General features: G+C 43.4%; 1 protein-coding gene across 1 annotated transcript in view; it reads left to right on the forward strand.

Moving 5' to 3' along the window:
- Window positions 1–21,682, forward strand: part of LOC140377765 (slit homolog 1 protein-like) — a 146,676-nt gene extending 124,994 nt beyond the window's left edge. The window contains exons 29-38 of the mRNA XM_072463316.1: window positions 524–663; window positions 756–867; window positions 4,287–4,424; window positions 5,318–5,543; window positions 7,979–8,109; window positions 16,937–17,091; window positions 17,731–17,942; window positions 19,771–19,895; window positions 20,233–20,441; window positions 21,319–21,682. Coding sequence (XP_072319417.1) covers window positions 524–663; window positions 756–867; window positions 4,287–4,424; window positions 5,318–5,543; window positions 7,979–8,109; window positions 16,937–17,091; window positions 17,731–17,942; window positions 19,771–19,895; window positions 20,233–20,441; window positions 21,319–21,584 — 1,714 coding nt within the window. The 3' untranslated portion in view covers window positions 21,585–21,682. The remainder of the gene's footprint in view (window positions 1–523; window positions 664–755; window positions 868–4,286; window positions 4,425–5,317; window positions 5,544–7,978; window positions 8,110–16,936; window positions 17,092–17,730; window positions 17,943–19,770; window positions 19,896–20,232; window positions 20,442–21,318) is intronic.
- Window positions 21,683–26,569: the final 4,887 nt, after the last annotated feature.

The raw sequence follows: 26,569 nt of genomic DNA on the forward strand, positions 1-26,569 counted from the left end.
TATTACTTACTCATATTTATTTCATTACAAGGCTTTTTATTGCACTAAAATCTTGTGAAAATCACTCATTCTTACAGTAAGTGTGGCGGCTTCTCCACAGATCTAGACTTGGCCTGTTGGCGACACCTCCTTGTCTCCATGGAGATTGATCATCTTTTGTCATTAGTAATTATGACTCTGATATTTTTGGCCACTCAAATGTAAAGATGTTACACAAATCCAAATATATTGGTAGAAAAAGTCGTCTCGACAATGTCTTTAAACTCAAGATGTTTCGATGTCCAACCGAAAGTCACTTTCAATCTAAGGAGCTGGTCTGAGAACTTTTAAGCTTTCTGAACTGACTAAGCCCGCCCTCAGGGAGGAGTTTCACCTGAAACTAACCTGTTCGACCTGTTCATAACCAAACCCAATGCACAATATGCTAAATGTCTCTCCCTCTTCTTCACCTCATGCTGGACTGTTCTTTCTATTAAAGATTTCAGGATAAAATAACAAAATCATCTTTTCCTGTATTTTGCAGCTGTGCGTGTGCCTTTGGTTTCCACGGTGCGTTCTGCGAAGTGAACTCTGACGACTGTGAAGACCACGGCTGTGAGAACGGTGCCACCTGTGTGGACGGAGTGGGCAACTACACGTGCCTCTGCCCCCCCAACTACACAGGTACATAAGTCCAGAGACATGAGCCTCCATGTTTCAGAATGTCTTTAAACATCTTCACTGGTCACGGAACATCATCATCTGTGTTTGTTTAGGCCTGTTGTGTGAAGAGGAGGAGGATGTGTGCGCTCCAGGAAGAAACCCCTGTTTGCACCTGTCCACCTGCATCAATGCACCCAGTGCACCCAGTGCACCCAGTGCACCCAGGTAACCATGAATGAAGTTCAATAAAAATCCCTGTGTGCTGCTTCCTCGTGGCCAAATGACTAAATAAGGTTACAGGTATATGCAAATTTAAAACAATACTGTATATTATTTAGGGCTGTCAAAGTTAACGCATTGACATATTAATCATAAATTAATATCAATAAATGACATGGTCTCTTTTGACCTAAATCTTTTAGAGGAGGTTTTACCTAAGTGAATATGAGAGATACAGAAGCAGCGCTGAAATCACATAGTTACATTTACACAAACTCCACCAGTCATCTTGTGGACGAGCATGGAGAGACCGTGGAGAGACCATGGAGAGACCGTGGAGAGACCGTGGAGAGACCTTGGAGAGACGTGGAGAGACCGTGGAGAGACCGTGGAGAGACCGTGGAGAAACTGTGGAGAAACTGTGGAGAGACCGTGGAGAGACCGTAGAGAGACCATGGAGAGACCTTGGAGAGACGTGGAGAGACCGTGGAGAGACCGTGGAGAAACTGTGGAGAGACGTGGAGAGACCATGGAGATACGTGGAGAGACCATGGAGAGACGTGGAGAGACCATGGAGAGACCGTGGAGAGACCATGGAGAGACCATGGAGAAACCGTGGAGAGACCATGGAGAGACCATGGAGAGACTTTGGAGAGACGTGGAGAGACCATGGAGAAACCGTGGAGAGACCATGGAGAGACTTTGGAGAGCCCATGGAGAGACCGTGGAGAGACCATGGAGAGACCGTGGAGAGACCGTGGAGAGACTGTGGAGAGACCGTGGAGAGACCTTAGAGAGACCATGGAGAGACCATAGAGAGACCTTGGAGAGTTCAACTCTATTGACAGCTCTAATATTACAACTACACTGGTCTTGGTGTGATCCTGGTTTGATCCTGTCCTAGTCCTAGTCTCTCTTTAGTCTTGTGTGTGCAAGTGTCATAACGCACCCTAAATCGTGATGTTACAGTTTTTCTCGATGGTTTTGATCCCTGTATGACCTCTGACATCACATTCTCACAACAGTTCACACTCGTGTCTGGACAAAATGACACATTTTGCAAAAGGCTGTTACTCTCTCAAAACACTTCAAACATGCAGCTAAATCTTGCCTTTAAACACTACAACTTGTTGCTAATTCAAAAGCCTCTTTAATCAATCGTGAACAATAGAGAATGACTCATTTGAACACAGTTGTTCAAATGAGTCATTCTCTATTGTTCACGATGAAAGTGCCACAGGTTCATCCACATCACATTCCATATTTTCTCTGATCCACAAAAGGAGAGACTTGGCACCTATAGGTGCAGAGTGAGTGATCACTTATTGAAGAATTGTTCAAAGGAGTTTCACAGGTGAATCAGTGATTCAGACTTATGCAAAGAATCTGTATGAACACACTGTGTATGAACACATTGTGTATGAACACATTGTGTATGAACACATTGTGTATGAACACATTGTGTATGAACACACTGTGTATGAACACATTGTGTATGAACACACTGTGTATGAACACATTGTGTATGAACACATTGTGTATGAACACACTGTGTATGAACACATTGTGTATGAACACATTGTGTATGAACACATTGTGTATGAACACACTGTGTATGAACACATTGTGTATGAACACTGTGTATGAACACACTGTGTATGAACACATTGTGTATGAACACTGTGTATGAACACATTGTGTATGAACACTGTGTATGAACACACTGTGTATGAACACATTGTGTATGAACACTGTGTATGAACACATTGTGTGTGAACACATTGTGTATGAACACTGTGTATGAACACACTGTGTATGAACACACTGTGTATGAACACACTGTGTATGAACACACTGTGTATGAACACACTGTGTATGAACACATTGTGTATGAACACTGTGTATGAACACATTCACAAGAGGCGACTTCTGCTGCGCAAAGAAAGAAGTCATGAAGACCAAGTGGGTTCTAGTTTACCTGAGCAGGTAAAAGCAATCGAGAAAAACTGTTTATTGGCGCCCTCTGTCCTCTGTCCTCTGTCCTCTGTCCTGGCACTGGGACAGTGGCCCCTGTGCCCTGTGTCCTCTCTTTGGACAGGATGAACCAGCTTCATCCACATAAATAACTGCATGTTCTGCTTCTGCTTCAAGCTCCATTATTCTCTAATGGAAAATACACAATCAGGAAATATGATGCAGTGTAGCAGAGCAAAGCCTCACAAAACACTGCACATACTGGAGTCTGTCGTGCCTGTGTGTGTCTTCTCGTAGCTGTGTGTGTGTTTGTGTGTGTGTGATGTGCCGTGACTGTGTGTGTCTTCTTGTAGGTGTGTGTTGTGTTGTGTGTGTTTTCTCGCAGGTGTGTGTGTGTGTGTGATGTGTTGTGTGTCCTCTCGCAGGTGTGTGTGTGTGTGTGATGTGTTGTGTGTCCTCTCGCAGGTGTGTGTGTGTGTGATGTGTTGTGTGTGTCCTCTCGCAGGTGTGTGTGTGTGATGTGTGTTTCTTCTCGTAGGTGTGTGTATGTGATGTGTTGTGTTGTGTGTGTTTTCTTGCAGGTGTGTGTGTGATGTGTTGTGTGTTTCTTCTCGTAGGTGTGTGTACGTGATGTGTTGTGTTGTGTGTGTTTTCTCGCAGGTGTGTGTGTGTGATGTGTTGTATGTTTCTTCTCGTAGGTGTGTGTATGTGATGTGTTGTGTTGTGTGTGTCTTCTTGTAGGTGTGTGTTGTGTTGTGTGTGTTTTCTCGCAGGTGTGTGTGTGTGTGTGATGTGTTGTGTGTCCTCTCGCAGGTGTGTGTGTGTGATGTGTTGTGTGTTTATTCTCGTAGGTGTGTGTACGTGATGTGTTGTGTTGTGTGTGTTTTCTCGCAGGTGTGTGTGTGTGATGTGTTGTGTGTTTCTTCTCGTAGGTGTGTGTACGTGATGTGTTGTGTTGTGTGTGTTTTCTCGCAGGTGTGTGTGTGTGATGTGTTGTGTGTTTCTTCTCGTAGGTGTGTGTACGTGATGTGTTGTGTGTGTTTTCTCGCAGGTGTGTGTGTGTGATGTGTTGTGTGTTTCTTCTCGTAGGTGTGTGTACGTGATGTGTTGTGTTGTGTGTGTTTTCTCGCAGGTGTGTGTGTGTGATGTGTTGTGTGTTTCTTCTCGTAGGTGTGTGTACGTGATGTGTTGTGTTGTGTGTGTTTTCTCGCAGGTGTGTGTGTGTGATGTGTTGTGTGTTTCTTCTCGTAGGCGTGTGTACGTGATGTGTTGTGTTGTGTGTGTTTTCTCGCAGGTGTGTGTATGTGATGTGTTGTGTGTGTCTTCTCGTAGGCGTGTGTACGTGATGTGTTGTGTTGTGTGTGTTTTCTCGCAGGTGTGTGTATGTGATGTGTTGTGTGTTTCTTCTCGTAGGTGTGTGTGCGTGATGTGTTGTGTGTGTTTTCTCCCAGGTGTGTGTGCGTGCCGGGCTGGGTGGGTCCCGACTGTGGCATTGATAATGACGAGTGTCTGAACCATCGGTGTCAGAACGGAGCTCAGTGCGAGGACAAACTGGACGGGTACAGCTGCCTCTGTCCTGAAGGATTCAGGTACGGGACGTTTGTGTTTGTGTTTGTGTTTGTTCAGTTGAAGGAAAGTCACAGAGACGTGAGAAGTTTATTCAAATATAACAACAATCAATGAACTCAAAACTCTTCAATCATTTCATGTTCCTCATACAATATCAGAATGTTTTTATTCTTGGGCAATATTGACAAACACGAATATCTTTCCATCTTTTTTGGGATTATCTCTCAAAGCATCAGGACTTTGCTAAAATGTGTCTGTAAATGACTTTGAGTTGAGATTCAAGTTTCACACAAAACGTGAATGGACCATTAACCATAAAAGTACAGAAACATAACTTTACATATTGTTTGGGAGATTACTAAACCAGTGGTTCTCAAAGTGTTCTCAAAGTAGTAAAACATTTAACTTTGTGAGTTCCATGTACTGGGTCTAAAACAGGACCGAAGTTTGACTAAAACTATTACTGTTCTACCCAAGAAACGATCTAAAGGAAGACCAAAAAGTGGATCAAATAGACTTTGAATTAAGCAAATATTACAAAATACAGATTTGTAGATTTCTCTGGCCCAAAGGCTTTTATTCGACAGGACAATTGTAGCATGAAGGGGAGAGAGAGTGGAGAGACATTTGACAAATGAACTTGAGCTTTGTAAAGCTCTTCAGATCAGATGATCGGCTGCTGGACCAGAGATAATGGAAGTGCACTTCCAGTGTCGGGACAAATGTGTGACTTACTAACTCAGGATCATGAGAAAGACCCCTTATTTTAAATGTTAAATGTACTGACGCCCCATGGTGGGCTCGGCACGTTCATAGGTGATGAAACAAAACAAAAATGTCTCTAATTATTTTTCAGTGCAAATACAGCCGCTGTCATCTACTGCACTGACCTCTGCCCTTAAACTGTCCCTAGTGGAGAGCTGTGTGAAGTGCGCTCCGGCCCCACTCCGTGCGGGACCGTCCTGTGTCTGAACGGAGCGTCGTGTGTGCAGCTCTCCCGCGCACCCCAGTGCCAGTGTCTCGCGGGCTTCGAGGGGACGTGTTGTGAGCGTCTGGTCAGTGTGAACTTCATCGATAAAGACTCGTACGTCCAACTGCAGGAAGTGACCAACTGGAGCCAGGCCAACATCACCCTGCAGGTCAGACTCAGCAGCACGCGCACAGACAAAGCCTTTATCAGACTTAAGGGGATTCCACACCGCCGCGGCCGAAGCGTCCAGTTTACATTCAAAGTCTATAGTAAACGCGCGTCGAGCACGTAGTGCGTTCTCCGCGGCGCGATTTCTTCGTTTTTGCGGCGCTATTGGTGCGTTTTCTTACGCTCTCGGCGCTTTGAGCGCGCGAATGAGCCGGCCGAGGCGACCAAAGCGACGCGCGACGTGCTCAGATATGTTAAGGTCTCTGCAGCAGATGCGCCGCAGCCGTCGCAGCAGCCAATCAGAGCTGATTGGCTGAGCAGAGTGACGTACGTACGTACGTATTTCCCCTCGCATTTCCGGTATTCCACGTGGAATTCCCCAAGAAGAGCCACTTTTCCTTGCTCGTCAACAATGGCAGACGAAACACTGATTGTGGCCGTGTGTGGGAGAAAGGAGCTGTACAATGTATTCACGGTGGAACAGAGACAGAAACAAACCAAAAACGCGAAAACAACACTCTCGATATCAATTTTACACAATGAAAGGCCACACTGACAACAACTCCACTGCTCATGCGACAACACCTCTACTGCGCATGTGTGCAGACAGCTCGAGCGCGCCATACACGCGCCTGTGTACAGTGGCCGGGGCGTCGAGAGCGCGCGTCCACTGCGTTAACCTTTCAAATGTACACACGCTCAAATTCTGCGTCGGGCGCGTTTAGGCATCTGTACGTAGCTTAAGAGACTCACAGAATTATGTGTGAATATTGTGCTTTACTAAAAACAAGCTTAGAGGGTTTTGAAAGGCAGGAATAGCCAGGCACTGGAAATGTTTTCAAATATTGTTATGAAAGATAAATCACATTGTATTTGGCTGGTAACTGTTCTATGCGTTTTGCTTAGTGCTCTCACACTTGTGCAAAAGACAATACAATAGTTTAATTATAATGTGTTATGAAGCTTTAAAATATATAATTTGTCTAAATCAGGGGTGGGCAAACTGTGGCCTGCGGCCCACATGTGGCCCGTTTGTCTTTATAATCCGGCCTGCCAAACATGCCAAGCAACATTTTTTTTTAAAGAAAATTATTATTATTATTTATTTTTTTGCCCTCAGGCCTCTGTCTGCACTTGTATCCTTAATTCATATGACATGAAATGAATTCAATAATAGATTCAATAGCCTATATTTGACAGAAAAGTGACATTTTATTTGATATTTAATTTTTTAGATTTTTTTTTTTTTTTCACACCAATAATCACGGGCCGGCCCTCCGCTACTTGCCTGGTTTCGAATATGGCCCTCGGAGGAAAATAATTGCCCACCCCTGGTCTAAATGATATTCTGACTGCCTGAGTTAGAGGAGCTGTAAAAACACGCTTCAGATGAGCTGAACCTGATCATTCTTCACACGTGTCTTTATTTAAAAGATATATCGATGACTTATGTCACTGTGATAATCAGAGCTGGTTTACCACATCATCCTGTGTATTCTAAAAGTATCAGTAGGGTGTGTTGACTTTTATGGATGGGCGGCAGACTCGGGGTGGTCACCAGTATTTAGTGGCTAACATTTATATACAACAAACATGCCAAACTCCTCCACAGTCTTGTCACCTCCCGGATCGATAACAGCAACTCTCTCCTCTTTGGTCTTTGACAAATCCCTCCGGATACTGCAGCGTCTCCCAAACTCCGCAGCCACGTCACCCCCGGCAACAACTCCCCCCCCCCCCCCCCCCCCCCCCGTAAAACGAAGGAGGAGCTACAAAATCCTTCAAACCACTTTAAAAACGACCCATAACCTGGCTCTGCTCCTCCTCCTCTCTCCAGCTCTCTGTCCACTCTGTCCGTCTTGATTATTCAGCTCATAATATATTGGTAGGAATCAAAAAAATATAATTGGGCTAATTTTAGAAGCAAAATTATGTATTTTTAGTTCAATACTTTGCCCAAAAAATGTACCTAAATGTAAAGAACCTTTTTTTTGGATTAGTTTGTCTTTCAAAAAGTTCCATTTTGTAAAGCCGGTCACAAACTTGAGGATTAGTAATTAATGAATAAAAGAAAATGAAAGATTTCACTTTTGTAATCGGAAATAATCGTTAAATCATGTTGTATATAATAATTGTAACATGTTTTCCAGTACAGTGTCCTATTATTATTGTATTATTATTAAGAATCGTTTATAAAAAAAAAAAAACAGTTTCTCTATGTGATTTGTTATATTAAAGATGTAATGGATGCGCCACTGCCACTGATGGAATTACAGTGTGTTTGGAAGAGTAAAAACGTAAATGTAGAAGTAGAAATAAAAGTAGAAAAGAATGTTTGAATAAATAAAAATGAAAGTAGTAGCTAACATTTGTTTCAGCAGGTTTTATCCAGCGCTCGTGTGTTTGTAGAGGACGTTATATTTCCTTCTGCTGCAGGTTTCCACGGCTGAAGATAACGGCATTTTACTCTACAATGGAGAGGACGAGCCAATCGCAGTAGAGCTTCACCAGGGCCGCGTTCGAGTGACCTACGACCCCGGCAACCAGCCCGCCAGCGCCATCTACAGGTAACTTGACCTCTTTCGACCAAGGAGAGACTTAAAGGAGACATATGATGCTTTTTCTTGAACTATAACATAAGTAGATCATCACTTTACATTCTGATGGTTGTAAACTGTAGTAATGATCTAATTATACGATACATAATCATACATAAACATGAACATAATACTAACAGGTTCATTGACTCAAAACAGCAGAACTGATGAGCTCTGCATCGTCAGAGTCACAAACAGCAGATTTGATTTGATTTGATTGCTTTTATTTCTATTTATACATGTTTGAAATACATAATCAACCATAATGCAACATGGATTACAGGAACACAGTCAATACAGTTCTTATGCTCATTATACTTCTGTGTCACATACTTCTTCGGACCAGAAGTCCAGAATTTTACATCAAATGTTACATTTTTTAAGTTTCGTAAGCCATGTCTCTAGTATAACACATTATCAATACAGTGGATTTGTCCTCATTTACAATAAAACAAATAATACTTTCATGTCACATACAGTGCTTCTGTTGACATTATTATCCCTTATGTTAATTAAGTCATAGAGAACTGTACTATAACATACAATAATAATAATAAATATAGCCGCAAGCGGCAATGATCGGCCCTCGCCACGCCGCCGCCACACCGCCGCCATGCCGCAAGAGGAGGGGGCGCTAACGCGCCCCAATTGTCCTTTTATTACGCCTACTGCTGAATCTGTGACGCTGTCACATCTTCTCCCCTTTGTTTTACCATCAAAAAGCTATTTTATTTTGAATTCTTGGCAAAATGTGCAGCTTTGCCGCACAGACACCGTGACTCTTTGAATGAAAATGTGGATAACTTTTGATGGTCCTGAAGATGAGTCTCACCAAATTTCAGGTTAATAGGGCTGACGCCCTGGGAGGAGTTTGTGAAAGTTTAAAGTGTAAACATGTTCTGGCGGTTTCGGTCATCGTTACGGCAACGCCATAACAATTATGACATGGGTCTCATTGACTTTTTTGATGGGGATGCTAAAATTGAGTTGTGTGTCAAATTTCATATAATTTCGCAAAACTAAACATTTAACCTCCATATAAAATCTGTAGGGGGCGCTGTGGCGCCAAATGAATTTATTTCACTTCAAGTAGGTTTAGGGCAAAGAGTTTAACAACTGATTCTAATTTGACGCAATTCGGACTTTATCTGCGCAAACGGCAGAAATTTTAAATATGGGAGATTTCTGAAATTCTAGCTACAGTTTGCGGCTTCGCCGCACCGAGACCGTGAGAGGTATCAATGTAATTTGGATAACTTTTGATGTCCCACTCCTCAGTAGCATTTTCACCAAATTTCAGCTTTTTAGGGCCAACGCCCTGGGAGGAGTTCGTAAAAGTACAACGTTTGGAAAAACTCCGAAGTCATGTTTAGCCATTTTTGAAGCAATATGGCCGACATTTGGTTGGGCGGACGGCGTTGCCGTAATAATATTTTTTACTTCTCTTGTCACCATCTACCTCTGCGCCAAATTTCATGATTCTACGATCAGATTTTTTTTGGGTCATTTCCCTTCTCTCAATGCATTTTTGGTACATTTGGGGGCGCTGACGCGCCAATTTTTTTATTTTAGAAAAGGGAAATAGCCAGAATGTAGAGAGGCACGATTTTTAGAGGTGTGAACATTTTTGTGACTTTTCGTCAATGTTCACTGGGTGAAAAATAGGGGGGTTGGTCCCGAGAAGAAGAAGAAGAAGAAGAAGAAAGAATTAAAGCCGCAAGCGGCATCCAACGGCCCTCGCGGGCCGCCGGCCTTCCGACTCTGCTCTCTGCATTTTACAGAGATGGCGCTAACGCAATTGTCTAAGAACTAAGACAGCGACACATTGTACATGTACAATGCTGTGCTTAACCAGTGCAAATGAACACAAATGTCGGTCAAATGTGCAGCTCCAGCGCACAGAGACTGTGACACTTGGAATAAAAATATGGATAACTTTTGATGCTCCGCTTGTGTAGATTATTTTCCCAAAATATGAGCTTGATCGAGCTATTGCCCACAGAGGAGTCCATTAAAGTGTGAAGCATAAATGTGAACATTTCAAGGATTTGGCGTTTTTCCCATTTGTGACATATATTTGCGGCTCTACCGCACAGAGACCCTAGTACTTAAAATCAAAATATGGATAACTTTTGATGCCCCGCTTGTGTAGATGATTCTCCCCAAATATCAACTTGATCGGGCTTTCGCCCTAGGAGGAGTTTCTTAAAGTGTGAAGTGTAAAAATGTGGTCATTTTAGAGATTTTGCGGTTTCCCCATAGGGATAACATGGGATGTTTCTGTCATCGCTACGGCTACGCTGTATAAAATATGACTTTGGCTCTCATACTTTTATTTTGGGGATGGCAATTGAGAATTTTGTGCAAAATGTCATGTCATTTGGAAAAACTCTATTGTTTATAGGCTACTCTGAAGGCCAAATAGTCAGAATTCTGGGAAACGTTTGCGGCTCCGTCGCACAGAGACCGTAAAAGTTATCCTTAAAATTTGGATAACTTTAGATGCCCCACTTGTCTAGAGGACGTACACCGATTTTGAGGTTGGTGGGCAAAACGCACTAGGAGGAGTTCGTTAAAGTGTGAAACATAAAAATGTGGTAATTTGAGAGATTTTGTGGTTTTCCCATAGGGATAACATGGGATGTTTCTGTCATCGCTACGACTACGCCGTAAAAATTAAGGCATTTGTCTGATTGGCTTTTGTGATCGGGACGGCAAAATAGAATTTTGGGTAAAGTTTAGACAATTTTGGTAAAACTAATTTTTGACCTTCAATGTTAATTTAAAGGTCACTCTGTAGGGGGCGCTATCGCGGCCATTTCAATTTTGTCAGCCTAAACTGGTCCAAACTAGAAAGTTTAACAACTGATTCAAATTTGGTCCTAATCGGACTTGTTTTGATCAAATGGGAGCAATTTTTAGATCTGCAATATTCCAAAATAAGTTGTCCAACTTTGCGGCTGCGCCTCACACAGACCGTAAAAGGTATCTCAAAAAATTGGATAACTTTAGATGCCCCACTTGTCCAGAGGACGTCCGCCGATTTTGAAGTCGGTGGGCAAAACGCCGTAGGAGGAGTTCGTCAAAGTTTGACGTGAACAAAATGGCTAACACAGCGTGTTTTCATTTTCAATGGAAGATGGCGGCCATAGGGTAAATCTGGGGGCGTGGCCACAGTAATATTTTTTTTTTGTCCTCACGAGAGGAATGTGTGTTCCGAATTTCGTAGCTCTACGACAAAGTTGACCTCGGGGCGTCTCCCATAGGCGCAATGTATTTTGACTTTTGTCGGTGGCGCTGTCGCGCCATTTTTTAACGGAAAAAAAAATGGCCCAGAAAAAACAAAATTTTTCGCCGATTCTGAATTTTGGGTAAAGTTTGGTGAGTTTTTGAGCATGTTCAGGGGGTCAAATCAGAGTTCAAAGCGATGAAGAACAAGAAAAATTAAAGCCGCAAGCGGCATCCAACGGCCCTCGCGGGCCGCCGGTCTTCCGACTCTGCTCTCTGCATTTTACAGAGTTGGCGCTAACGCAATTGTCTAAGAACTAAGACAGTGACACATTGGACATGTACAATGCTGTGCTTAACCAGTGCAAATGAACACAAATGTCGGTCAAATGTGCAGCTCCAGCGCACAGAGACCGTGACACTTGGAATAAAAATATGGATAACTTTTGATGCTCCGCTTGTGTAGATTATTTTCCCCAAATATGAGCTTGATCGAGCAATTGCCCACAGAGGAGTTCATTAAAGTGTGAAGCATAAATGTGAACATTTCAAGGATTTGGCGTTTTTCCCATTTGTGACAGTATATTTGCAGCTCCACGGCACAGAGACCGTAGCACTTAAAATCAAAATATGGATAACTTTTGATGCCCCATTTGTGTAGATGATTTCCCCAAATATGAGCTTGATCGGGCAATCGCCCTGGGAGGAGTTTGTTAAAGTGTGAAGCGTAAAAATGTGGTGATTTGAGCGATGTTGCGATTTTCCCATAAGGATAACATGGGATGTTTCTGTCATCGCTACGGTTACGCCGTACAAAATATGACTTTGGCTCTCATACTTGTATGATCAGGATGGCAAATTAGAATTTAGTGCAAAATGTCATGTCATTTGGAAAAACTCTATTGTTTATAGGCCACTCTGAAGGCCAAATAGTCAGAATTCTGGGAAACGTTTGCGGCTCCGTCGCACAGAGACCGTAAAAGCTATCCTTAAAATTTGGATAACTTTAGATGCCCCACTTGTCTAGAGGACGTACACCGATTTTGAGGTTGGTGGGCAAAACGCACTAGGAGGACTTCGTTAAAGTGTAAAACATAAAAATGTGGTAATTTGAGAGATTTTGCGGTTTTCCCATAGGGATAACATGGGAGGTTTCTGTCATCGCTACGACTACGCCGTAAATATTTAGGCATTTTTGTGATTGGCTTTTGTGATCGGGACGGCAAAATAGAATTTTGGGTAAAGTTTAGACAATTTTGGTAAAACTAATTTTTGACCTTCAATGTTAATTTAAAGGTCACTCTGTAGGGGGCGCTATCGCGGCCATTTCAATTTTGTCAGCCTAAACTGGTCCAAACTAGAAAGTTTAACAACTGATTCAAATTTGGTCCTAATCGGACTGGTTTTGATCAAATGGGAGCAATTTTTAGATCTGCAATATTCCAAAATAAGTTGTCCAACTTTGCGGCTGCGCCGCACACAGACCGTAAAAGGTATCTCAAAAAATTGAATAACTTTAGATGCCCCACTTGCCCAGAGGACGTACGCCGATTTTGAAGTCGGTGGGCAAAACGCCCTAGGAGGAGTTCGTCAAAGTTTGACGTGAACAAAATGACTAACACAGCGTATTTTCACTTTCAAAGGAAGATGGCGGCCATAGGGTAAGTCTGGGGGCGTGGCCACAATGATTTTTTTTGTTCGTCCTCACGAGAGGAATGCGTGTCCCGAATTTCGTAGCTTTACGCCAAAGTTGACCTCGGGGCGTCTCCCATAGGCGCAATGTATTTTGACTTTTGTCGGTGGCGCTGTCGCGCCATTTTTTAACGCAAAAAAAAATGGCCCAGAAAAAACAAAATTTTTCGCCGATTCTGAATTTTGGGCAAAGTTTGGTGAGTTTTTGAGCATGTTCAGGGGGTCAAATTAGAGATCAAAGCGCTGAAGAAGAACAAGAAAAATAATAATAATAATAATAATAATAATATTTTTAGCAAAAACAATATAGCCGTTTTTTCTATAACAACAAATTATACATCGTTTGAAAGCTCTAAGCCTTCCCCATGCCGCCATGGGGTGGAATCATCATTACGAGCGCTTACGCGCTCGTCACTCCCTATTCCGTCGGGATGCCCCGCCCACTCCCCATAGACTTCCATTGATTTGAGCAGATACAAGCATGGCCCATGCCTGCGGCATGGATTCTCGCATACGGGACGATGCCAGGAGGGTTTTTGGAGGAATGCAGCGCTTCGCGCTGCTGTTGTCAACAATTAGTGAATGGGCTACGCCCATTCACTAATTGTTGACTATTTCTGTCATAGCAGGAGTAAGTATGCATGATCCATGCCTTCGGCATGGGCTAGTTCACTGTACTTGCCAGGGGCGACGGGGTACCAAACATGCGGGCTGCGCCCGCATGTTTGGTCAGACAGGGAGCAATAGGCCCTCCCCCTGCTGGGGCTCGGGCCTAATAAATATAGCCTCAAGCGGCAATGATCGGCCCTCGCCACGCCGCCGCCACACCGCCGCCACGCCGCAAGAGGAGGGGGCGCTAACGCGCCCCAATTGTCCTTTTATTACGCCTACTGCTGAATCTGAATCTTCTCCCCTTTGTTTTACCATCAAAAAGCTATTTTATTTTGAATTCTTGGCAAAATGTGCGGCTTTGCCGCACAGACACCGTGACTCTTTGAATGAAAATGTGGATAACTTTTGATGGTCCACACCTGAAGATGAGTCTCACCAAATTTCAGGTTAATAGGGCTGACGCCCTGGGAGGAGTTTGTGAAAGTCTAAAGTGTAAACATGTTCTGGCAATTTCCCCATTGGAATAACATGGAAGGTTTCGGTGATCGTTACGGCAACGCCATAACAATTATGACATGGGTCTCATTGACTTTTTTGATGGGGATGCTAAAATTGAGTTGTGTGTCAAATTTCATATAATTTCGCAAAACTAAACATTTAACCTCCATATAAAATCTGTAGGGGGCGCTGTGGCGCCAAATGAATTTATTTCACTTCAAGTAGGTTTAGGGCAAAGAGTTTAACAACTGATTCTAATTTGACGCAATTCGGACTTTATCTGCGCAAACGGCAGAAATTTTGAATATGGGAGATTTCTGAAATTCTAGCTACAGTTTGCGGCTTCGCCGCACAGAGACCGTGAGAGGTATCAATGTAATTTGGATAACTTTTGATGTCCCACTCCTCAGTAGCATTTTCACCAAATTTCAGCTTTTTAGGGCCAACGCCCTGGGAGGAGTTCGTAAAAGTACGACGTTTGGAAAAACTCCGAAGTCATGTTTAGCCATTTTTGAAGCAATATGGCCGACATTTGGTTGGGCGGACGGCGTTGCCGTAATAATATTTTTTACTTCTCTTGTCACCATCTACCTCTGCGCCAAATTTCATGATTCTACGATCAGATTTTTTTTGGGTCATTTCCCATCTCTCAATGCATTTTTGGTACATTTGGTGGTGCTGACGCGCCAATTTTTTTTATTTTAGAAAAGGGAAATAGCCAGAATGTAGAGAGGCACGATTTTTAGAGGTGTGCAAATTTTTGTGACTTTTCGTCAATGTTCACTGGGTGAAAAATAGGGGGGTTGGTCCCGAGAAGAAGAAGAAGAAAGAAAGAAAGAATAATATTCCGATGCGAAAACAATGTTTCCCATTTTTCAAATATCATAAACTATACATTTTCGGAAAGCGCTCGCGCTTTCCTACCTAATGGTGTGGGTCCCTGGTCACTGACGGGTACTTTCGATAATTTTGAGTGGGCTCCGCCCACTTTGTGTTTTTGGCCCTCTATACAGTAATAATGTTCAATTTTTGCATTACATGCTTATATGCACGGAACATGCAAGAGATGGGGAACGTATTCGTGAGCTACTTAGCGCAAATGAGTGCTTTGCGGTCGTCATCCCAATGTAAAGTACTCGTTTAGTGCGAACTTTTGCACGGGCTTCGCCCGTTTACAACGGTAATGTTCCATTTTCCTACAACTAATTAGTATGCACGGGGCGTGCATGAGTGGAGGAGTGCGTTAGTGAGTGTTTGGAAGTGGGCGAGCGCTTCGCGCTCGATTTCGTGCGCACTACGTGCGCACTTTCGCAGCCGTGCTTCGCACGGCCTTACGAGATTAATAGGCCTCTCGCCAGCTTGTGGCGCTCGGGCCTAATAATAATATTTTTAGCAAAAACAATATAGCCGTTTCCACTATAACAACAAATTATACATCGTTTGAAAGCTCTAAGCCTTCCCGATGCCGCCATGGGGTGGAATCATCATTACGAGCGCTTACACGCTCGTCACTCCCTATTCCGTCGGGATGCCCCGCCCACTCCCCATAGACTTCCATTGATTTGAGCAGATACAAGCATGGCCCATGCCTGCGGCATGGATTCTCGCGTACGGGACGATGCCAGGAGGGTTTTTGGAGGAATGCAGCGCTTCGCGCTGCTGTTGTCAACAATTAGTGAATGGGCGTAGCCCATTCACTAATTGTTGACTATTTCTGTCATAGCAGGAGTAAGTATGCATGATCCATGCCTTCGGCATGGGCTAGTTCACTGTACTTGCCAGGGGCGACGGGGTACCAAACATGCGGGCTGCGCCCGCATGTTTGGTCGAACAGTTGCAACGCTGCCTTCGGCAGCGTTGCGGGAGCAATAGGCCCTCCGCCCTGCTGGGGCTCGGGCCTAATAATATTCCGATGCGAAAACAATGTTTCCCATTTTTCAAATATCATAAACTATACATTTTCGGAAAGCGCTCGCGCTTTCCTACCTCATGGTGTGGGTCCCCGGTCACTGACGGGTACTCCGCCCACTTTGTGTTTTTGGCCCTCTATACAGTAATAATGTTAAATTTTTGCATTACATGCTTATATGCACGGAACATGCAAGAGATGGGGAACGTATTCGTGAGCTACTTAGCGCAAATGAGTGCTTTATATGGGGATGACGACCAGGTCGTCATCCCAATGTAAAGTGCTCGTTTAGTGCGCACTTTTGCACGGGCTTCGCCCGTTTACAACGGTAATGTTCCATTTTCTTACTACTAATTAGTATGCACGGGGCGTGCATGAGTGGAGGAGTGCGTTAGTGAGTGTTTGGAAGTGGGCGAGCGCTTCGCGCTCGATTTCGTGCGCACTACGTGCGCACTTTCGCAGCCGTGCTTCGCACGGCCTTACGAGATTAATAGGCCTCTCGCCAGCTTGTGGCGCTCGGGCCTAATAATAATAATAATAATAGTAAATGGTAATAATTATTCCTCCTCTGTATCTTATATGTTTTATTGGTGAAAAGTGGCTGTGTGACATTTTAGGACCCAACATGTATAACTTAAGGTCTTATAATTATAACTAAGTACAGGGATGTGGGCGGGGCTTGGGGGTAGGTGAAAACAGCCTCAAACATGCAGGACTCAATCAAAATGCAATTTTGAGCAAACAAATGATGAGGAATCCCGGTTGTAACGAGATTAAACGCTCACTTAAGTTGATTTTGCTTAATACGTCTCCTTTAAACCCTTTAAGTCACGTTGTGCTCCGTGCTCGTGTGCTCAGCGCAGAGACGGTGAACGACGGGCGTTTCCACACGGTCGAGCTGGTGACCTTTAACCACATGGTGAACCTGTCTGTGGACGGAGGAGAGCCTCAGACCCTGGACAGTCTGAGCCGGGTTCCGAGCACTGTGACGGAGGCGCCGCTGTACGTGGGAGGTAAGGGCCACGACACACCAGAGACTATGTTATTCACACCACGAGACTCTCTGCGGACTAAAGGTCAAAGTGCACATCATTCGCAGGGAAATACTGTGGTTGTCACGTGTTCCAGCCGTGTCCGGTGCTTTGGGACTGTCCTGTTCAAACTATCTGGAACAAGTGCTTCCCAAAGTGTCGGGTTCACAAAGCAAATCTTTTTTTAAATTCAAAACAGTAGTGTTGGATCTATGGTTTGTAACTGTTTTTAGAGCACATTTTTGTCTAAACATGTGTTGATGTGATGATCTGTGGTGCCACGTGCTTTGGCCTGGACTGCCTTGAAAAAGAGATGAATAACCTCAATGGGACTTTCCTGGTTGAATATAAAAGGGAACAAACAACATGAAAACAACAGAAATAAACCATTTTAAAGCTGATTTTGCAGGTTTTTTCTTGCTATTTTGCTGTGGGGGTCTCGGGTCGGTCGCTTAGTGTTTTGACACCAACAATGGAAACAATAGATGGATACTTGTGGCTTGTACATTTGGCTGCAGCAAAAAAAAACTATTAAAAAAAGAATGGGCGTGTGTGTGTGTCTGTCTGTCTGTGTGTGTGTGTGTCTGTGTGTGTGTGTGTCTGTGTGTGTGTGTGTTGTAGGGATGCCGGAGGAGGTGTTGCCTCCGTCGCTCGCTCTTCCCTCTGCTCCTCTCAACACCTCCAGTTTTCACGGCTGCATCAGAAACCTCTACATAAACCACGAGCTGCAGGACTTCGCCCGGACGCACATGAAGCCGGGCGTGGTCCCGGGATGTGAGGCGTGTGCCAAGTTCCCCTGTGTGAACGGCGTGTGCCAGCCCAACGCCGCGCAGGTAAAACACTACAACACCCTCACATCCACAAGTGTCTAAAGGAAGATGACTGAAGGGTTCATAAACAGCGATAAAGATGTGAGATTAGAGGCAAAACACACTTTTTTCAATGTTTTATATTTTGGTTTGCTGAGCATTTTGTCTGGAATCGTCCGATCTGAACCTGAATATGTTTTATTAACCATTCGCATCAATAGAATTAAAAATATGTGGCTATACCACAAATTTGAATATTGATAACATACCAAGTATTTTGGGGGACATTTAAATCGATACTGATACCAATACTGATACTGGAAGTATAAATATATGATATATTCAGTGCACAACACTGACACAACACAAATACAACGATCAATACAAATGCCAAAACAACTATAGTCTCGGCTCCTGAATTCACCTGCAGCGGTGCCCTGCAGGGGGCGCTGCACACACATAACAAACTGTTATGTTGATCGATACAACTACACGAGAGCACATGGCGGGTCAATGGTCAGAATGAGCATATCACGTTATTCTCTCATTAGACTTACCTTAGTTATCACATAGACTGTATTATAACGAGCATCACTCTCACTCACCAGTGTTCACCTTCACCACATGAGACGTTTATCCACAGAAGACGTCAGGCCATCGGCTCTGTGAGCGCTGAGTGTTCTCTTTAGTTTTTACCCCTAAACATTCCCATTTCACACTCCCTTTTGCCTTCGGACATCGCCCAGATTAAAACACAACAACTTTAGCATGTGTTTGCCCCGCACGACTTAGGCACAACACAGACATAGATGGACCAGTCCATTCTGCTGCTGTCCAGTGTCCAGTGGGTGTTACTGTGCTCAAACCTGTACAGAATGTGTGGCGTTGGGAAATATACCCACTGCAACACATCAGGAAGTATCAATATTTCATTCATGAGATCGATACCCAAAGAATTACGCCTGGGTAACGATATATTGATACTTACATATTGATACCCCCATCCCTAATGTTAATAATAATAATAATGTTTTTAGCTTGACAGCAAAACTCGCTCTGGGCTCAAAGACTCGTGAAAAGTGCTCATAAACTCACCGTGGTGCATATTATGAAGCTCAGAATGCATCAGTGAGAGGTACATCAGTGCATCAGAATGCATCAGTGAGAGGTACATCAGTGCATCAGAATGCATCAGTGAGAGGTACATCAGTGCATCAGAATGCATCAGTGAGAGGTACATCAGTGCATCAGAATGCATCAGTGAGAGGTACATCAGTGCATCAGAATGCATCAGTGAGAGGTACATCAGTGCATCAGAATGCATCAGTGAGAGGTACATCAGTGCATCAGAATGCATCAGTGAGAGGTACATCAGTGCATCAGAATGCATCAGTGAGAGGTACATCAGTGCATCAGAATGCATCAGTGAGAGGTACATCAGTGCATCAGAATGCATCAGTGAGAGGTACATGTGGAGTTGTAAATATAAATATAAACTTGGCATCAGATTTATTTTACAAATGAGCAATTTCAGTCATTTTACATCAAATGCCTTATGTTTATATAAAACATAGCATGATGAAAAATCTAAACTACAGACGCTTCAAACGTCTCTTCATGTTGTCACTCTTCCTCTAAAGCTTCAGGAGGTGATTTTCCCAAGCAGCAAATCTAATCATGTCAATTCAAATGATTTGCATGTGTTTTCACTTAGAGATTCCAAATCAAATACCCAAAATCCTGCTCTAAATGATGGAGCTCAACACTTTCCCAGTCTAAAGTGGTGGAACATTGACTCACAGACTGTTTCTTTGGAGAGTATTTTAATGTTTTAACTGTCCTTCCTCTGCAGGGTCTTCAGTGCGCGTGTCACCAGGGCTGGAGCGGAGACCTCTGTGATCAGCCAATCACAGCCAGCCTCACAGGAAGTGATGTCGTCACCAAGGCAACAGAACCAAACCCATGTGAAAACAACAAGTGAGTTTTAACAGGTTTGGTCTGAAAGCGCATCTCTGACCCTAAAACACATACAAGTCCTTTTTATAACAAAGACAGTAGCATTATAAAATCAAATCAATACAATTAATGCATTTTCTCTTTCATAAAGCCATATTTCAACCTTTATTGGGTTATAATCTTGCATAAAATCACAAAAAACATAAGTAACCAGTTTAAAATGAATGCCGATTTAAAGTCATGTAGTGCTCTGGATAAAGACTTGTCATTGTTTTAAGTTGTTTTATAGATGATGAAGTGGGTTTGGTTTCCCATGTCACCTGCGGCTCCATCGCCCTCATCCTGCTGTTGCTCTCAGGTGCGTTAGGGGGCGCTGTGTGGTGCTGGACTCGCAGATGTACCGCTGCGAGTGCGAGGCGGGTTTCCACGGCGTGCTGTGTCACCAGAAGGGGGCGCCGGCTCCGCTGTGCCAGGGCCTGCTCTGTGTGAACGGAGTGTGCGAGCAGACGGAGCGAGGCGAGAGCTGCACCTGCAACCCGGGCTTCACCGGACAGAGCTGCGACATCGGTGAGAACAGTTCCCCCCTTTGAGCTGCAGGGGGCGAACGTGCTAAAGCCGAGAGAGCGCTCCAGGCCTAAAGCCGAGAGCCAATGAGAGGCCTCAATGACACAAATCTATGGTTTACCCAATACACTTAATATTATTAGGCAAGGTAAGTTTATTTGTAGAGCACATTTCATACACAAGGCAATTCAAAGTGCTTCACAGCAGGAAAAATGCATTCAAATCACAAAGAAATTACAGAAACAGAAATACAATAAAATTAACTTAATAAAAAATTAAAAAAAAACATCTAGCCAAATCCAAATTTATCGGACCACATTGGCGGGCATTCCAGACACTCCTTCCCATATTGATTTGACATTGCAGCATGACAGGCGTCTCCGGGACGGACACATCACTTTTAGATTGATTTGTTCCCAGATCTGCTCGCTTTCTGCAAACTGCACACGTCTGTGCTGAACGCATGTTTCTTTTATGACGTCTCTCTCGTCGATTAAAGTGCAGATATATAGCACTGTTCCACCTTTAAGGCACTCAAAGCACTTTCACAAGGCAGTGTGTGTGAAGTGTCTTGCCTAAGGACACGACATTCCCTCTAGCGCCCCTGTGTGGCACCTGGTGTTCCAGCAGTCTCCTATCTGACCACACCACCTTTACTAAACCAGGAAAGCCCCATTGAGATTTGGAGATCTCTTTTTCAGGGGAGAATTTTTAGCAACATTTCTATTGTTTTATCAAATTTGCGACTGTAGCACGAATGGCACTAAACCACCACTAAACTAATGCCACTTTTCTTCATACAATCAACAGGAACAGACTGTAAAAAGGTTTGTGAATGTGTACTTCCTTGTTTATTGAGTACGTTTCCCCGTGTGTCCAGAGTCTCCGTGTCGAGGTGAGCCGGTGCGAGACTTCCACAGACTGCAGAGAGGAGGCCTGCGCTGCCAGACCACGAAACCCTTCTCGTGGGTGGACTGCAGGGGGCGCTGTCAGGCCGGGGCGGAGCTGAGCCTCAACAACACGTCGTACTGCTGCTCGCCGCTGAGGGTGCGCAGGCGGAAACTGACATTCGAGTGCGAGGACGGGACGACGGTGACTCAGGACGTGGAGAAACCTGTGGAGTGCGGCTGCAAAGAGTGTCTGTGAGAGAGTAAAGACACACTGTGAAACCTTTACTTTTCTGAGCTTTTAACCATGTCGTAACCTTGTCAAAAACACGCCTGGAGTTGCATTCATCCCGTCCCTCTGAGCCTCAGAAAACTCTCTGTTTCAACTCTTCTAGATTATGTAAAAGGTTGAGATTCTGAAGTCCATAAATCCTCACCAGACTCTTTCTGAGCGATTCTGCCTCAAATCACCTTCATTACATCCAGTTAAACTACCAATAATATATATTACACATATTAATTTAGAGTTGAACTTGGTGGTATTCCCAAAACAGTTACTTTCCTAAAGTCAAAGTAATAAATTACAGTATTTGATCGTGTAATTTAAACTTAAAACTGCATCAGTTGAAAAAATACACATTCCAGCAGTGCATTTGTCATTTAACTGATAAATAATGGATTCATCAATGCAAAACAAACTGTGAAACAAAAAAGCTGTTTTAATATAATGCAACTTAAAGAGATCAGACCATGTAACAGAAAACATCATAAAATACATTTCAATGCAGGTTTTATGTAACAAATTGCAGAGTATTCTTCCCATCACTGATCACAACTGTGTGTTTACATTAACATGTCAGGGCAAGCTAGCTTTGGTTTATTTCCTGTGGTAATTCCCTCTGCTGCCAGTAGATGGAGTTCTAACATGCAGCATGTCTCTTCTTCATCATAACATGTCTAAAAGCTGAAACACGTACATTTTGCATAACATAGGAGGAAGTGGACTCTGTACATTGACATCTTAATACTTAATACTTATGACAATTTAATAGATTCTTACTCTGTGACTTGATGGACATTTTACTTATTCTCACTGGTGAAGTTGAGTGTTGAATGAAGCTAATTCAAAGTGATTATAAAAGTGTTATATTAATCACTGACAAAAGCCTTGGTCGCTGCTCAAAAAAAGGCTATAGTGTATTTTTATTAAGTCTTTTCAGCCGTTTAGTGAAATACGCTATATAATTATTATTTTTTTTATCACTGGGCAGTGTTAGCGTCAGTGTTAGCTCAGTGTTAGCTCAGTGTTAGCTCAGTGTTAGCGTCAGTACTTGCCTAATTCTATCTCTCTGGGGTTTTCTCTAAGTCAGTCTAAATGAATAAATACTGTAAGATCAGAAGTGAACATGTTAAACTCTTTACAAAACAAGAGAACGTTTCATCAAAGGACACTTGTGCTTATAAAGGGACGTGTTTGTGCCTCAACGCTAACGCTAATTCTACTGTTGAGACATAAAACATTTAAAAAATAAAACAAATTAAAACAACAAACATGAAAATAATCAGATTAACTTTATTATATATTTTAATTTAAGTTAGCATTAAGCGAACCTTGAGAGGTCGAGTTTTTTATCCTGGACCAAGCAAGACAATTGGACCAGAGAGAACACTGACTCAGGGGAAACCAAATGGCAAAAAGCAGATATAAAGAGACATCATTCCTCGGATGTTGAGTCCACAGACTTTAAGAGGCTAAAATGGATATGTAACGATCATTAAACAGTGTCACTTTAAGGCACAAATTCTGTTCTGTGCAACACAAATTCTCGACTATATTTATTTATGTCAAGTCGAGAGCGAATCTGATTGAAACTATTCCTTTTTACAGTAACGTTAAAATGATAAAAACATGTTGACGTAATGGTTCTAATGATGATCTGAACGACTTCTTCTAAACAAACACGTCTCCAAAGCGACAGGCCGCTTCCTGGAGGGGGTTTAGAGGGCAAAGGTCACGAGTTCGAGGGGTGCGCATCACAAACATGTCCCCATTCTGTCCCAAACAGGCGACTAATGCTACAAATATTCCAGAACACTGGACTTGCAGTGTAAATATGATTTCCTTATTGCCTAAAACCTTTTTTCCCTTAAATTTGTGTGATTTTTTTAACAAACATCTGCTTTGGATGATAGGAATGTTTTGATGGACAAATATTTAATAATATGATGAAAATTGTGACATTTTAACAAAACAAAAAGACAACACCTAATATAAAAAGAATACTTTTAAAATGATAGTGCAGTTTAATAAAAAACTATTGCCCAGTTTTGTTTCGTCAGACATTTTTCTAAAGCTTTTTGTATTTTTATGAAAATACACGGCAGTTTTGAGTTTTCTTTTAAATATTGCAATACAAAAAAAAGCCTTAAAACAAGTCTGTTTTCTTACATATTTTTTGTCATTTTTCTGTAATTTCTTTTTTTTTTACAACTAAAAATAATAATTGGGAATTCAGTTTATTAAAACGTGAAAATATCAGATTGAATAAACTCTTTAAAATGTGTTCTTTATGAAAACGAGTCTTACTTAGTGTTATATTTATGATTGTTTTGTTGTTTTCTAAAGTATGGAGTGGATTAAATGAAAATCTGGTCTGTTTTGAATGTGATGTGAAGGAAGTGATTTTCTTTTGTCTTTGTTTGACGCCGTGAACCTCGAGACGCTTCATTTCGCTCAACAAAACACTTTTTGTTCATTTCAAACGACTGCTGCTCATTATTAACCATTGAAACCACTAATGTAGCATTTAAAAACAGCTAAAAAAAGTGTAATATATTCTGATTTTATCAAAAGCTTTAGATTTTTCTTATTGTTTTTGTATTTGTTTTGTTGATTTGCCAAATATCTTGTGCATTTGCCGAGAAAATGTTAGTTGTGTTTAAAATATAGCCAGATAAACGTCTTATTGTTTTTCTATTTATTGAAATAAAAGCTGTCGATGGTGAACGCTCTGGTCTGTCACTCGATCCTTTTAGTTTAGTTCTGGTTTAGTCCTTTGTCCCGGTCTAAATCTGTCTAAAGATGGTTAAGGTCAGGTTCAGTCGTTCTCCTGGTTTAGATAAATACAACTCAGTGCTGTTTTAGTCCTGGTTTTGTTTTTCTTTATCTTGGTTTAGACCTGGGGTAGTTCTGATGTAGATGATGCAGACTAAATAGTTTAGACCTGGTAACTGTCTACAATCCTGACCCATGTTAGTTCTGGTTTAGGTTGTTTCCTCTGGGTGTTGTTTCCTCTAGGTGGGGTTCCTCTGGGTGGGGTTCCTCTGGGTGGGGTTCCTCTGGGTGTTGTTTCCTCTGGGTGGGGTTCCTCTAGGTGGGGTTCCTCTGGGTGGGGTTCCTCTGGGTGTTGTTTCCTCTGGGTGGGGTTCCTCTAGGTGGGGTTCCTCTGGGTGTTGTTTCCTCTGGGTGGGGTTCCTCTGGGTGGGGTTCCTCTGGGTGGTGTTTCCTCTGGGTCGGGTTCCTCTGGGTGTTGTTTCCTCTGGGTGGGGTTCCTCTGGGTGGGGTTCCTCTGGGTGGGGTTCCTCTGGGTGGTGTTTCCTCTGGGTGGTGTTTCCTCTGGGTCGGGTTCCTCTGGGTGTTGTTTCCTCTGGGTGGTGTTTCCTCTGGGTCGGGTTCCTCTGGGTGTTGTTTCCTCTGGGTGGGGTTCCTCTGGGTGGGGTTCCTCTGGGTGTTGTTTCCTCTGGGTGGTGTTTCCTCTGGGTCGGGTTCCTCTGGGTGTTGTTTCCTCTGGGTGGGGTTCCTCTGGGTGGGGTTCCTCTGGGTGGGGTTCCTCTGGGTGTTGTTTCCTCTGGGTGGGGTTCCTCTAGGTGGGGTTCCTCTGGGTGGTGTTTCCTCTGGGTGGTGTTTCCTCTGGGTCGGGTTCCTCTGGGTGTTGTTTCCTCTGGGTGGTGTTTCCTCTGGGTCGGGTTCCTCTGGGTGTTGTTTCCTCTGGGTGGGGTTCCTCTGGGTGGGGTTCCTCTGGGTGGGGTTCCTCTGGGTGTTGTTTCCTCTGGGTGGGGTTCCTCTAGGTGGGGTTCCTCTGGGTGTTGTTTCCTCTGGGTCGGGTTCCTCTGGGTGTTGTTTCCTCTGGGTGGGGTTCCTCTGGGTGGGGTTCCTCTGGGTGGGGTTCCTCTGGGTGTGTTTCCTCTGGGTGGGGTTCCTCTGGGTGGGGTTCCTCTGGGTGCTCTGGTTTCCCCATCAACACAAAACAAGTGCGAGGTAAAATCCTCCAGCTCCAGCCGTCCTGACCACAAAAAGATCTGGAGATGGGCCCCGAGCTCTGCACGCAGCGGCCCTGCTCCTGAGGAGAGGCCCCAGAGTGAGGGATGAAGTGTAACTTAACCTTAACCGTGCTCTAGTCCAGGTTTAGACTTAAAGACTCCAGTCCTGGTTTGGATTCATATTAAATTATGGTGCATTTTATTATATATTATATATATATATATATATATATATATATATATATATATATATATATATATATATATATATATATATATATATTGGAGGTTTAGTCCATTTTAAACCCGTGGCATTATTCCTGGTGTCTGAAGGTTAAGTCACGGAGGGTTTAAAGCTAACGCTCTTAACATGCTTTTGTCTCCTCTCTGCTGTCGTCGTGACCTTCGACCTCATTGTGTCACGCCGCTCATATCAGCGCTGAGACGATGACCATGTGACAGCTCCTCTGTGACAGAGGAGGAGGAGAGAAGAGAGAGAGACAAGAGAGTAAAAAGAGAAAAAGAAGTTAGAGATAGAAGAAAGAAGAAGAAGAGAGGAAATTAAGAAAGGAAGAGGAAGGGGAAGAAGAGCGAATGAGAAGATAGCCAAATATAGACACTATTTCTCTTTCCCTCCTATTGGTTAATAATAATCAGTGACCGCTGAGCACTGCGACCTGGGTCCGGGAGCCGCCGGGTCCGGGAGCCGCCCGGGTCCGGAGCCGGCCCCGGGTCCGGGAGCCGCCCCGGGGTTTGGGAGCCGCCCCGGGTCCAGGAGCGCCCCGGGTTTGTGAGTCCAGGGGGAGAAGACGCTGCAGTGGTCTGGTCATTAGATGATGTTCTTGTGTAAAACGCTTGTACAAAATGGACGTCGTGGACCAGAGTAACATCTGCAGTCAAGTACGTCAGTCAAAACTGATTATTCCATTACATAATTCACACCTCATGCTATTTTCAAATGAAAACTTAGTATTTACAGTACGT

This window comes from Eucyclogobius newberryi, unplaced genomic scaffold (genome assembly GCF_026437365.1).
Source record: "Eucyclogobius newberryi isolate DKJ021-1_F unplaced genomic scaffold, fEucNew1.0.hap1 SCAF_4, whole genome shotgun sequence".
Classification (NCBI taxonomy): domain Eukaryota; kingdom Metazoa; phylum Chordata; class Actinopteri; order Gobiiformes; family Gobiidae; genus Eucyclogobius; species Eucyclogobius newberryi.